Genomic DNA, 14,422 nt, shown 5'->3' with positions numbered 1-14,422 from the left:
GCACTGTGCAATATAAATAACTTTTATAGTATTTTTTTAATAATTTTAACTTACTGTGAGATACTCTACCATTTTCAGTTAAACCGTACGTACTCACAATTCCATATTCAAAATTAAATTAGAATAAATCTTTACATATAGGATTAAAAATAAGATTACTATTGTATTCAACGCGTCAAGCTCACATAAATGAAACTAATTTCACTAACTCATTTAAATATTTTTAAAATTTCAACTGGCATGAAATAAGTTAAAAAATTTATTTCACTAGCAAAATTTTAAAATAAATTGCCTTTAGGATATTTTCTTTGCAACTAAGAAAAATTAAATGTGCTGTTATCAATTTTTGTGGGATTTACAAAATTACAAGCTAATATTAATTATTATCAGTGTACTGTAATATACATATAATCAAGTTGAAGTATACTGTTTATTGAAATTTTACAGAAATTCAGGGAATACCTTCTTGGCACCTCAAGAATAGCTAGGTTAGATGCAAAGCAAGAATATATTCGACAGAGCCTATTAGATGGCTCCACTGCTAGCCCAAACCCGTCAATGTCGGCAACGAAACAGAAACAGGCCCGAAGAAAACGAATTGGTAGATTGCAGATGAATGGTCAACCAAAATTATTTGGCGGCTCATTAGAAGAATATTTAGAAAGCACAAATCAAGAGATACCTTTAATTATGAAGAGCTGCATCAGAGTAATCAATCTATATGGTCTTCATCATCAGGGTATCTTTCGTGTCTCGGGATCCCAGGTGGAGATCAACAACTTCCGTGAATGGTTCGAGCGAGGAGAAGATCCTTTGGCTGATGTTACGGATGCGTCAGACATTAATAGTGTTGCTGGTGTTTTGAAGCTTTATTTGAGAGAATTGAGAGAACCACTTTTTCCAATTATTTATTTTGAACATTTAATGGAATTAGCACAATTAGAATCGAAACAGGAGTTCGTTAATAAGATGAAGGAACTAATTTCAAGTCTTCCAAGACCAGTCGTCATTGTAATGCGATATCTCTTCGCCTTCCTTAATCAGTAAGCATCAATATTTCTTTCAAATGAAAATTTAGTATCCTAGTATTTACAACAATCCCAAATTTTAGATTATTTAATGGAAATTACCTGACGAGAACAATCCGATGTCAATTCGAAAAAATTTTTTTTCTATAATTTTGAAATAAGCGCTTCAAAACTATATTTCTAAAATATTAAGTGCTAATATGGAGGAGCGCTTGCCTAAATAGTATGAATATGAACACAAAAATTGATTCCTATATGAATCGGTACATAATGCTAACTCGCGTTGAATATACAAAATAATGTTATTAAAATATTGTTTGAATGGATATGTACAAAAAAAGTAAATGAATTCTTAACACATTGCTACTTAATACCATTATCTATTATACTAAATAGCAACTCATTTAACAATTTGGTGTATTTGATAATAGCAATGACATCTTATTTAGATACTGCCCGTGGCTTAAAAATTGGAATTTGGATTTATAGTATACAACAATCAGAAATAATTTTTTATTGATAAGCGAAATATAAAAAAATTTGAAACATCAAGCTCGAGAAAATGTTTCTCGAACTGATTGTACCATTTTCTACGCAAATTTTAAGGGAAGCAGCTTCTATTTATACACATTTATTCTGAATTAAAATGTATTCAGTTATGAAAAGTTAAAAGTAATAATGTTTATTTCTTTTTCCAAAGTTATTAATAACTATATTTTCGAATACATAAGTGAAACAATGCTAATATAAATTTCAAACATGACCTAATTCTACAAATGAATCAAGAAATTAAGTTCTATTGAATGCGCATTGCTCTAAAACTACTATTACTCATGTACAAAATATGTGCATATGTATACATTATCAGTAACAATTCGATGATTATATGTTACTCATAAAAAACTACACGTATTCGAACGTCACTGTGTTGTTCCCTCTTTGAAACCATTTTACGTACAATTCTATTGTTATGTAATAGAACGGAATTTTTAATATTCTATAATATTTATTTTTTTCTTTGTTGTAAAATAGCCTTTCAGAATTTTCGGACGAAAACATGATGGACCCCTACAATTTAGCTATTTGTTTTGGTCCCACTCTGGTACCTGTTCCTGAGGACAAAGATCAGGTGCAATACCAAAATCAAGTAAACGAACTGATCAAAAACATCATTACGTTCTGTGAAGAAATATTCCCAGAAGATATTGGAGGTACTCAGTACGAAAAATACATCAGTAGAGAACCAGATGACGTGTAAGTACATTTGAAAAGCTTAATTTTATCGTTTACTAACGTATAGTTACTGATCAAAGAAAATTTTTAATACAGAGACGTAGGAGATTCGCCGACGGATCAGGTCCAGGAAGACATGGATTCCGAAGTGTATCCATCCGAGGATGGTGAGTGAGATAATAAAATTTAATTTATCGCTCAGAATCCATCAACAGAGCGGGATCTACGTACGTTTTGTGTATTCCCAGAATCGGAAAACCTCGAAGCCACAGCGCAATTCGATTTCAATGCAAGGTCCGAAAGAGAGTTAAGCTTCAAAAAAGGGGATACCTTAACTCTATACACACAAGTCAGTAATGATTGGTGGCGAGGTGCCTTGGCTGGTAGAGAAGGGCTTATTCCTGATAAATATATTATGATCAAGATAAAGTAAGTGTGATTTAATCACTTGCAGTGGTGAATTATTTCTTTCAAAGAATGCCTGCTATTTAACTAGTGGCTGAATTTAATAATCCAAAGGGAACAAAATTTCAATCAATCTAAATTTTTGCTACATCAAAACAAAAAAATGTTTAGGTTTCACGTAAAATACTTCTTTAATATAATTACTTCTAAGGAGTAAACCGTTTTCCCTGTATGATCCCTTCCATTGTTTACTGCTTTTCACATTCTATTCTGCAAAATGTCTTAATAAAATGTATGTATACCTTGAATCTTAACAATAAATATAAAAATGCATGTACCAATATTATTATGGTACTTGGAATCGTTAGACGACAATGCTTTATTTTTAATATCATTTATTTTGCTATTTTAAACATTCGTAACTTTAAGGTGGGTAAAAAATACAAGTTACTATGTACCTATTTTTTTATTAAAATATACAGCTAGAAAATGTACATATATTTCATTGGGACATAACATTTTAATCTAGTAGTATTTATAAGCAAATAATTTGCTTGCGAAAATAACTAAATATAAAACATAAAAATGAAAATATCTCACTACAGTGTATGAATAAAATCTCTCTACGACATAAAATGTTTACAATCCAATTTAATAATTCAAGCAATACATAAGGCTTACTCGTAAGCCTTACTAGTAAGACAAAAACATAAAAATATTTAAGCATTTTGATTATACTAACATGAATAAATTATATGTTATTTCTATAACTGAGTACAATTATACTATGTACTATGTACAATTATAATATTGTACGGTGCCTGCAATAATTACAGTTTCTATTACTGTAATAATTACATTCAAATATGTTGTTGAATAAAGAGATTTACTGCAGAGAGATTTTTCTAAGGCCTTATTATAGATTAGAATTTTAATTACAGCTTTTTTAACGTAAAACATTGAAGCTTCTTTATAAAAGTGTTGACGCTTTTTCTTATAAATAAACCGTACTTCATCAACCGTTTCTGTATTATAAAAAGTTTGATATTTATTTGTCCAGGGATGAAGAACGTGAAAAAGAACTTCTAAAATCGTCGAGTGAAGAATCAATGCGAAGAAGAACTTCCAGTTCTGCTGATAGTATTCTGTCGAGTAACAATTCACCACTCATGGGACCGTCTGGCAATCCGACTACTTGGTCCTCTAGTACCACATCCGACACACCGGCTACCACGAATATAATTGCAACAGACAATATCAGTAACAGCGGTGTGATCTCAACGATTGTGACAAATGTTCCTTGCATCTCTTCGGCGCAACCAATCATCAGCCGAGAGGTATTGGAAACTACCGTTTAGTATAAATACCTTATCCGACTTTTCTTTTCATACATTTGTCTGCTTGTACATCTTCTGCGACGCACTGAAAAGGTTTAAATTTCATAGCACAAGTGCATGGGTATTGTGCTATTATTTTTTTTATTTAAGTGAAAAAGCAATGAGAAATTAGAATGCACATTGCCATTTAAGGCACAGATTCGTTGCCTGTACACCATGCCTAATAGAAATCAGCATCGCTTATTTTATGGGACTAAAATCTATTATTACAAACGAACCTTTTTTATTTATTTGAATCAAAGTCAAATATAAATCAGCAATAATTTGAACAATGACAATCTTATACGTGAGAACGACTGTTATTTTAACTTTTTCTATATTTCCAAAACATGTTATTTTTTATCTTTTACATAAATTTTGTTGGACTATAATCTGTGATTTTATGATTCCACGAACTTATTTTCACCAAATGGCAGGAGACGACACTAAGGCTATGTTAAGTTAAATTTACATTGAGATAGTTGTATCTCAATTAACTGTAATAATTTGTATGATATGTTTTTTTGTAAATAAAATAGAAATATACATGTTTGTTGCTGCATGTGCCTCTGTCCCTTTGTCTTGTGCCGCCTGTGTCCTTTAAGTCTTGCGTCATTTTTTCTGTTGTGTATTGATTACGAGTTTCGATGTTAATAGTTGGGATGGTTTTTCCAGATATACGTTTAATCAGCCTTTAGTTGACAAGAAAAGTTTCACGTAAATAGGTAGTGGGTGAAACGGACTAAAAACTGTTCGATAAAATTGCCGCCAGTGTTGTGTGGTTCTATCGTTTGTATTTTTCGTTTCATTGAAGGAGTGCATCTGTTTTTAACAGTTCGATTGGTTTGTGAATCCTAGTATTCTGTAAAACAATTTCAGTCTATAGATGAAACCAAAAAGGAATGCTACTCGCAGAGCCTACTTAAGCAGTGGATATTCTTTTGGCCTAGGTGAGTAAAAATACATCTCACCCCCAGACCAGTTAATATTAACTTCATCGTTGGCATCTGTAGAGAGATAGGTATCAAATGTATAGTTATTGTCATATTTACATATTTGCCTGCTTATATTCATCCTGTTCATTGTCAATTTTACGAGCAGTTTTTAATCTCTCCCTGGCTTGAATATCAATCTTGTGCATTTATGTATATTCAGTCCTTGTTTCCATATTAATGCATGCAAATCTAAATCTTAATCGTCTGTTCATTTTTGTATCCTATACAAATTAGAGCTTACAGATTATTTCACACGGGTTAATTATTCGCCATGCTCCAGGTGAATTTTTTCAATACTTCTCTGTATTCTATCACCCGTTTTTGGAAATAACAAATTTCCTATATTTATTCATTATTAACATTTAATTACATACTTTTTAAAATATTCAATTTTTATAGTAACTCTTCTTAATCATTACACTCGGAAAATTAAAAATAGGAATCTATAAATCTTCATGCAAGTTGGATATTTCCAAAGTCTAATAAACTTCAAATAATCATCCTTTGTTTTTTACTAAAAGTAACAATCTGAAGGGAAGTTCCAGGGCACTACATGTGCATAACAACAGAAAATAATTTGCACTTCGTTGCAACAAACATGGTTGGTACTTGGAAAACATCACCAGCTTTCCCTTTATTATGTACTAGAACATTTCATTTCAAAAGCTTTCTACAAGTTCCTTCGTCATAATTTATATTCAATTTATCTCATTAAATTGCTTTCAGGAATGTGGATCTCGAGTGATAAAGGTATCAACGCCTGAAAAAGAAAAACACATCTTTACTTCAGATCTTCGTACAGACACCGCACCAGTCATTATTAGTAATAATGTGGAAAATGAAAAGATGTCGGATTTTAGTGAGTCATCGATACAACAACAACAACGCAATGAAGAAGCTGGCGGTGAAGAAGCGGAACGAATCTCCTTGATGAATTTAGATAGTGGAGCAAAACGTGGAACCAGTAGGAAACAACATTGGAAATCTCAAAGCATGGGAGACACTTTACAGCAGACAGTAAACTCTCTACAAACAAGCAGTACGGTTACCCAAGAAGAAGAACCGCAAGAACAACCAACATTTTCGGCAAATCGAGAACTATGGCAAAGACGTGCAACGTCACAAACACAATTAAATCCACCTGCGCCACCGAATCATAAGATATTCCGCACTTCTCAAGAATTTCGTGAAATGCGCCAAAAACATACACCGGATCTTGTGATGGATCTACCTTTGTCCGCGCAAGATGCTAGCAAAAAATCTGTTTCATCAAGTAGTCTGAGCAGTTCTGACGAGGAAAGCCCAAACTTAAATCAACCATCACGAGCCGAAGCAGCTACGTCACCCACGGGTGGACCCGAATCTCCTGATATGAGCACGGCTGCAGAACGATTTGCTAAACAAAATCAATGCACCTTGAAAAAGAATACGAAAACAAATCCGGACGTGCCAAAATTAAAACGCGTGGAACCTGAACACGAACCTGAACAGGAGATCGAGGAAATGGTCAGATCGACTAGTTCGAATCAAATCACAGACTCAATATCTTTAAGGTCTCCGCTTCCTTCGCGTTCGACACCTAAGGTTGTTGCGAAATTCGCAGATATGCACCTAAGCCGTGGCAGTCAGGTGTCCTCGTTCAAACCACAGGTGAAGGTGAAGCCGACGATTCTCAGGAAGCCGGTGCTGCCATTTCCTCATTCGCATATGAGTCCAGAGCTCGCAAGAAAGATCGAAAAACAAGCGCAGAGCGCTGAACAATCGAATTAATTGCTGCCAAAGTATCGAAGAGGTGTAGCAGCGAAAAATGTATTTATTTTTAGCAATCCATGCGTGTTTGAGTAAGATTTCCAGACGCGTAGATTTGCCATTGACTTTCCATTGACCAGATACTCCGCCCAATTGCAAGGACATAAACAAAGTGTGTTAATTACTGTATCCAAGAAGAAAGAAAAGCCGGACAGTATAGTTCCTTGATATGATAACGTTTGAGTTAAAAATGCTAATACGCTACATACGAGGTTCGATGCTGTCTCCGGGCCGAGTTTATTTTTTCTACAACTATTTTCCATTTTCGCAGAATTTTTTTACCAAATGACCCGCGAAACGATGTTTCTAGTCATCGAGCGACGATTGATAAACGATGCGTGAGCGAAAAAATACATCGAAAAAACAATTACAATTTCGAAGTTAAATAGTTGTTTACCATGAGAGTGAGAGTGAGGAAGAAAGTGTGTGAGAGAGGGAGAAAAAGATTTTGTACGTTGGACAATATGTAATTTATTGCAAGGAATATTTCTTCTCAAGGTGTATCAGTATGAAGTTTGCAACAAACGTGTTCGATGTTCCTTTGAAATGCACATGAATGAGCATGAATTTTAAAAATAACTTTTTCCAGAAATTTATTTCTTAGGAGGAATGAATGAGATGAGTTCGGTACCCAAAGTCGGGGTTATTACTATCATTATCATTATCATTATTATTATTACATTATATTATTATTATTATTATTATTATTATTATTATTATTATTATTATTATTATTGGACATTATAACATGTCACAGACATCTTTATTAAGAACTATACGACAATGATGTTCGATTTATTCGAGAGTAATAAGTGTACAATAATGCACGAATATTTAATGATTCGACGTCAGCTTTAGGTATTTACTGATAATTCTGCTATAAAAAATTCAACGAAATAGGAAGAAAACGATGTAACACCTCGACGTATTCATGCCCCTTTTTCCTTATAACCCATTAAAAAAAAATTATACTCGATTAAATAATATGCGTACAGTAATCCGATATGCAAGTATTCTATAATTATACTCGGAACAAAAAAAAATAAAGTTGTTCGAAATGGGCATAAATGATCCCAGCCCAAAGTAACAAGAATTGCGAATGCAGTTAGGGTGACTAACTTAATACACTTTATAGTTACTGATTAAATATTAGTACTAAATATTATCGCATTATACCCACCGCAATAAGAAATACCAAAGCCAATGAATTATTGCCCTCTTTTTGATTGCATCATATTTGTTGAAAGAACACGCTAAAGCTTCAATTTTCTACAATGCGTTCGTTTTTATATACCACAACGAGAGTTACATTTTTATCATCGTTTTCGTATACTCTACTGTATCGAATTGTTATTTTTGAGAGAATGCAGTATAATTTAATGCGTAATTTAATCTTGTTACATCTTTATGTCAATTTAACCCATTAAGTAGAAGCGAAAGCTTAATTTGACGATTTTCCGTTAGGATTACTAATATTAATTTCAATAAAGAAACTTGCAGGCTGCATTGGCCGTTTCATGCAATAATTCTCAGCATTCCTAATTTAGTATCTAAATCTATTCAAGGTAAGTATTTACTTTCATTTCCCTTTTTTACGACAGAATGCTATGTCGGTTTGAATAATCAAGGATTTAAATCTATACACGTGAGCGTAAATATGAAACAGTATGTTCGCAAATTTTCTCTTATTTTTTTAGGATTATTTAAATCTTGTTATAAACGAAATAAATAATACAAACAATTAAAATGACTATCTTTTTTAATCATCAAATAAAGCGAAAATATGATTAATGTGTGTAATTCAAAATTTATTTTAGTACGTTTTTCAAATGTTTTAAAAACCATGTTTTGTTCAGTCGTTCACTTTCTTTGGATAGAAACTATTGATGCGTGAAAAATGTTTCAGAATCAGCCCCAAAAAGTAACAGTAAATCTAACAGAAAATGTGAGAAAATAAACATAAAATTTGGATCTTAATATCACCGATTATTTATAAACATTTTTGATGTTACTACAAGTACTACAAACGTTTTGGCACGGCGTATAATTTTTTGTGCATTACTACATCCAGAACAAATAGAAGTTAAAAGGATAGTGGGGAAAGGTATATTTATACTCAACACAAATACACAAGCACGGTTAAGATCAGCTGATGTCAGCTGATGTAAATGTCGTTCAAGAAACGGTAGGAATGCTAATGCATTTCACGCGTATACATGTTTATTAACAATAAAAATAATTTTGTCAGTTCCCATATCGAGTATCACAGTTGTGTTTAAATGCTTTTCTCCAAATTTAATTACGATTTAAATGCTGCCGTTGATTTCCTAACTAAGACATAGTTTGCGGCGATTATCTGAATTCATTGTACTGTTTGCAGATTATATAGCAAATTGAAAGTGTCAGGAAAATAACAATGTTGATTAGTACACTTCTTGCATTGAAAATAGAATACTGAGCAACAGATAAAAATCATTACTTTTAATTTCATTCTGTGAACAAATTATGTAGTAAAGTTTCATGAATTCTGAAATTTGTTTATAGTAAATGCTTTCAATGCTAACTGCTGATAAAAGTGTTTGGATATGGAGATCAATGAAATTGTGAAAAAAATTTTTGGATCTGATGTGCTCTTAGGGAGCACAGATACAAAGCCTAAGAAAGGAAGTGCAAAACATTCAAGGTATTTAAAATAATTTGCTTTCCATAATTTTTAATTATTATTTCTTAAAATATATGTTTATATTTTAGAATATCAAATAGTTTAAACTTGATAGACCAATATATTGAAGCTACTCTGGGGGAAAATGCTCTAACGGAAAATGTGCAAGATAATAGAGTTGGTCGAATAGGTCCAAATTTGGTCAGATTTGATATATCAACGCATCAAGGAGTTTATATAATTTCCCCAGATAGACTTAGTATTAACTCTCATAGTAGCTTTAGTACAATGAAGGCAAATGTAGCAGTATACAAGGGAAAGTGGATGTATGAATTACAATTGGGATCTAAAGGTGTTATGCAAGTAGGTTGGAGTACTGCTAAATGCGAATTCAATCAGCAATTGGGAGTTGGTAAGAGAAATGTTTTAATATAATATACACATATGAATTTTTTAACAATATTTCTGTAATTATTTGTTATGTGTTATTAAGATCTATTTTATATAGATTTTCATTATAATTAATAATAGGTACACTAATAATTCACTAATATATCAGTTTTAACAAATGTATTTTTTTTGTAGGAGACACTATTAATTCTTATGCGTATGATGGAAATCGTGTTAGAAAATGGAATGTAGCTACACATAAATATGGAGAATCATGGCTTCCAGGAGATATTATTGGATGTGCTATAGATATGGATAATGGAACTATTGATTTTTATAGAAATGGCAGAAACTTAGGTCGAGCATTTGAAAATATAACTATAGGTGCTGGTTTTGCATATTTTCCTACAGTAAGCCTTGCACTGACGGAAAATTTAACAGCCAATTTTGGTTCTACGCCCATACGCTATCCTATTGAAGGATATGAACCTTTACAAGCAGCTCCCAAGCAACATATAGCTCAAGCTACACTTTTATTTAATTGGTTTTTAAGAATAACAGAGGTAATAAATACAAGACAAACTGTGAATGATCAAAGTGTATTATACGATGGAAATATGAGTGTTCAGGCCTATTTAATGTGTCTTTCAAGATCTGTTTTAAAATATATTGGACCACTTGTTACTGTTCCATATATTACAGAATATATTTTAGTTCCATTCATGCTACGACTTTCTGAATCAAAAGCGGATCCTCCTATATTGTTAACTTGTTTAGACTTGTTATGGACATTTCTTGAAGAAGATGAAATGAAAGCATGTTTAGAAAGTACAGTTCTGTACTTGTTGTCTACATTCAGACATGTTTCTTTACTACTTGAATATCCTGATCAATGTAAAAGTTTGCATCTGTTAACAAAAGTTTGTCAACATTCATTGACACGTCAATATTTATTACAATATTTACTTTTTGATCGAGTAAGGTTTGCAAATTTTATGCATGTGAAACCACTGGACGAAGAAGGTTTAACTGATGTAGTTAATGATGTGTGGTGGGAAATGAACCCTGTAGAACCAACAATTGAAGTTAATAAACTAAGTTATTTGAATGCCTGCGAGAAAATTAAGACTGCTATATCCGGTATGATAAATTTGATATACTTTAAAAGTTAATTTCACAAAGTTATTATGCTTACAATCCATATTTTGTAGAAGTAGAAACATTGCAAGTAGAATTATTAGTGACTCTGCTTGATAATTCTGATGGCAATGAAAAAAGGCCAGCATCCAGAACGATATTCTTAAGGAAATTTAAACGCTCTGTTCAAGAAAATCTTGAATCGAGTCGCGTGAGTACAAAGATTACCAAATTTTCTCTTGAATTTTGAATTATTTTATTAGTATTTTACTTTTAAACAGTATTTCTACAAATAGTAATTAATATTTCAGACTTTACCAATCACGTTATGTTGTTTCCATCGACTTTTGGTTGCATTCAGAATTCTGTGGGATGCTGAAGTAGGAACATCTCCTGTTTATGTGCCTTGCAGGTAAAATTCCATTAAATATATTTACCATTTCTTTAATCGTTATTGATACGTGCATTTTAATTAATTTCAAACAAGGGATAAACAATAAATGTTGCTTTATGTATATTTGTAAGCATTATTGAGCCGTATTTAATTTACGTAATAGCATTTCCTTATAAATTGGAATGGGCAGGGCGTTCTACGACGCATCGATCGATTACTCTAGAACTGAGAGACTGGGTGGAGTCTTGTCTCATTTGAATAAAACATTCAGGAATGAATTACTACAATTGTTAGGACCCAATCACGAAGTAATTAGTACAATGGATCAAACTCAAGATTCGTCCAATGTTCACAACAGAACAAGACTGATGGATATACCTATAGTTATTCCAACATTTGCTCGAATGACTGCCACAAATACATCAGGTCAAGGAAATTCAATGACCTTTGATGTAAGATATTTTCCATATACAAGGGAAGATAGAAGTCCGCTCCGCTTAGGCCCCTTAGATCCAATGACCTCTTTGCTTGAGCTACTCGACAACATTATTTTATTTTATCACGTAGTGGCAAAAAAACAGCTAGCAAAGGTAGCCATTCTTAGAAATAGCATGACAGAATATATCACTGCTATTCAAGATACTAAAGCGAGATTGGAAATAGCAAAGAAAAAGAAAGATCTTACATCTCAATCAGTTCAACAAGAACTATTAAGGACAATAAATGTCTTCAATATTAAATTAACAGAACAAGCAAGACATATGGCATGGATTCGAGCTGCTGTTTATTCGGAAGAAAAACAATCACAGCTAGCGTGGCTTCTGAAAGTAGTCACGTTAACTTTAAAAAATGCCAGCGTAAAAGGAAACATGTTTAGCTTTGTACCTGATTACTACTTGGATGCATTAGCTGATTTATGTGTTGGTTTACGGAACCATATGCACCCAACAGCACGCATCGAACAAATTCCAGATTATCGAGAAATGCTTTTAGATATAGCTGAATTTCTGTGCGTACACTTTATGGATTCTCGTATAGTGAACGCAAACTCAAAAAGCACACTACTTTTAACGCTAGCTGGATTCGTATTCAATCCACTTACTTTGGAAATTTTAGAAAATGTACCGGAAGAAAGTAGAATAAAAGTTGTCATGAATTTATTAAAATCATATGATAATAGAGCATGGGCTGAATCAAATTGGATTCTAGTTAGATTCTGGCAAGGCAATGGTTTTGCTTTTCGGTATGAAAAAAGTCCGCATCTCTCAAAAAAAGTTGGACCGAAATTACTTTTACAAGAATCAATTTCTCAACCTGCAAGTATGTAATCATTGTTCTCAATAAATATTTGAAAAATTAAATATCCAGAAAACTTAATAATTTTAAATTTTTAGAACCATGTCCATCTGCTGTATACCAAAACCACGTGAGGGACGTACTACTAAAGAATCCACAAGCTACAACAAAACTTTTAAATTCTTTGCTAAATCAGTTGAATTGGGCGTTTTCTGAATTTATTGGAATGGTGCAAGAAATACATAATGTTTCATCAAGACCTGAAAGAGTCTTCATTGAATCTAGACAACTAAAAATTTGTGCTACATGTTTTGACTTGGCTATTTCACTGTTAAGAGTGTTAGAGATGATTGCTACAGTGACCCCTAGTATTTTTAACAATCCATCACAATTTTCCAGTGAAAATTTATTGTCTAGATTATGCCAAGTACGTGTTTTCATATCGTTAATATTTTTATACTTTATTTAGAACTCTATTATTAATATTAAATTATTTTTACAGTTACTGTGTCAAGTGTTAAATAGAATGAGTTCACAAACTAGCTGTTTCCAACATATTGTATTATTGGAAATTCCAGATTTAGAATCAGTAGATCATTTTCCAATACTGGCAGCGGTTGCCGGTATCTTATTGGCTCTACTTAATGACGATATATCTAATTTTAAATGTAAGTATTGCTTTTAATTGAAGTATTAATAGAACATACATAATAGATAATTTAATTCAAAGAAAATAAATTTCATTAGCAAAATCATTAACCGAGGTACCAAAAGTTACTCAAACTTTACTGATGGAACCTAGTTTTCAAATAAGTTCTCTTTACTTCATGTTAGGAGATACAAAACTTAAAACGGAAAAAAACATAAAGCCGTTCTCTTTCTCGAACTGTGAGTATATAGTTATAACAAAATTTTAAATATTTAATAAATATATAATGTTTGTTGTAGATCCAGATGATGTAACAAAGGAAGAAATAAAAAAAGTTAAAGATATGATTGAATATTTAGACAAATGTCGTGCTATTTTGCCAGATTCAAAAATATTAAGTGATGACGACAATACTTGCACGATATGTTATGCGTATCCTATCGCAGCAACATTTGAACCCTGTCATCATCAAACATGTCGTATTTGTATTGATCGGCATCTCCTAAATGCTAGAGAATGTTTTTTCTGTAAAGCGACAATTGATAAAGTTGTAGATCTTTCCGGTAACATATTGCACGATTTTAGTGATGAAACTACATTTGTGAAGCAATCTGAAGAATTATCTTGATGCGAATGTTATAAATGAATTGTAAATTACGATTGTTATGAAATTAATTTTATGAATAAATTCTTGTAAAGATTAATATAGATTCTTGTTGTTAAAGAATTTAAGACATTACATATTGAACATAAATGTTTGGTGTGTATATATATATATATATTATGTGTGTATATATATATAAATGTTTGGTATATATATATTATATATATATATATATATATATATATATGTAATAATAATAATAATAATACATACCTACATATATTAATAACACAAATTAATTAAAATTTAAATCATTTTTATTAATTATGTTACAGGGCTTTTAATGATTATTCTTAATATACACTCATCTTAAGCTGTACTTATAAATTCAGACTCTCTCTTTTTCTCTCTCCATCTGTTGGCTTACAATTTTCTCATTTCTAC

General features: G+C 31.9%; 2 protein-coding genes and 1 long non-coding RNA gene across 23 annotated transcripts in view; 2 read left to right on the top strand and 1 right to left on the bottom strand.

Moving 5' to 3' along the window:
- Positions 1-8,372, top strand: part of LOC100883803 (SLIT-ROBO Rho GTPase-activating protein 1) — a 117,548-nt gene extending 109,176 nt beyond the window's left edge. For all 17 annotated transcript variants that reach the window (XM_076531264.1, XM_012283126.2, XM_076531263.1 and 14 more), the window contains 6 exons: positions 448-1,043; positions 2,061-2,282; positions 2,358-2,428; positions 2,510-2,690; positions 3,727-4,003; positions 5,764-8,372. In XM_076531264.1, coding sequence (XP_076387379.1) covers positions 448-1,043; positions 2,061-2,282; positions 2,358-2,428; positions 2,510-2,690; positions 3,727-4,003; positions 5,764-6,807 — 2,391 coding nt within the window. In that variant the 3' untranslated portion in view covers positions 6,808-8,372. The remainder of the gene's footprint in view (positions 1-447; positions 1,044-2,060; positions 2,283-2,357; positions 2,429-2,509; positions 2,691-3,726; positions 4,004-5,763) is intronic.
- Positions 3,114-8,755, bottom strand: LOC105662212 (uncharacterized). 2 transcript variants are annotated; one of them, XR_001095638.2, is made up of 4 exons: positions 8,667-8,755; positions 5,095-5,797; positions 4,590-4,904; positions 3,114-4,132 (listed from the first exon to the last, which is right to left on the bottom strand). It is a non-coding gene; the product is annotated as an uncharacterized LOC105662212 (long non-coding RNA). The 2 variants fall into 2 exon arrangements; XR_001095639.2 differs by lacking the exon at positions 8,667-8,755 and having other exon boundaries at positions 3,114-4,088; positions 5,095-5,768.
- Positions 8,756-8,829: 74 nt separating this feature from the next.
- Positions 8,830-14,078, top strand: LOC100883692 (Kip1 ubiquitination-promoting complex subunit 1). 4 transcript variants are annotated; one of them, XM_012283140.2, is made up of 11 exons: positions 8,830-8,950; positions 9,227-9,529; positions 9,598-9,920; positions 10,094-11,038; positions 11,110-11,246; positions 11,347-11,447; positions 11,620-12,749; positions 12,824-13,152; positions 13,228-13,393; positions 13,473-13,613; positions 13,674-14,078. In XM_012283140.2, the coding sequence occupies exons 2-11, from the start codon at positions 9,432-9,434 to the stop codon at positions 14,000-14,002; spliced, it is 3,699 nt and encodes a 1,232-aa protein (XP_012138530.1). In that variant the 5' UTR covers positions 8,830-8,950; positions 9,227-9,431; the 3' UTR covers positions 14,003-14,078. The 4 variants fall into 4 exon arrangements, with proteins under 4 accessions (XP_012138530.1, XP_012138533.1, XP_012138532.1 ...); XM_012283143.2 differs by having other exon boundaries at positions 8,832-8,950; positions 9,391-9,529; XM_012283142.2 differs by having other exon boundaries at positions 8,905-9,031.
- Positions 14,079-14,422: the final 344 nt, after the last annotated feature.

The sequence above is a fragment of the Megachile rotundata genome, chromosome 4, assembly GCF_050947335.1.
Source record: "Megachile rotundata isolate GNS110a chromosome 4, iyMegRotu1, whole genome shotgun sequence".
Classification (NCBI taxonomy): Eukaryota; Metazoa; Arthropoda; class Insecta; order Hymenoptera; family Megachilidae; genus Megachile; species Megachile rotundata.
The sequence above is the reverse complement of the archived record's forward strand: the minus strand, read 5'-3'. Positions and strand labels throughout refer to the sequence as shown.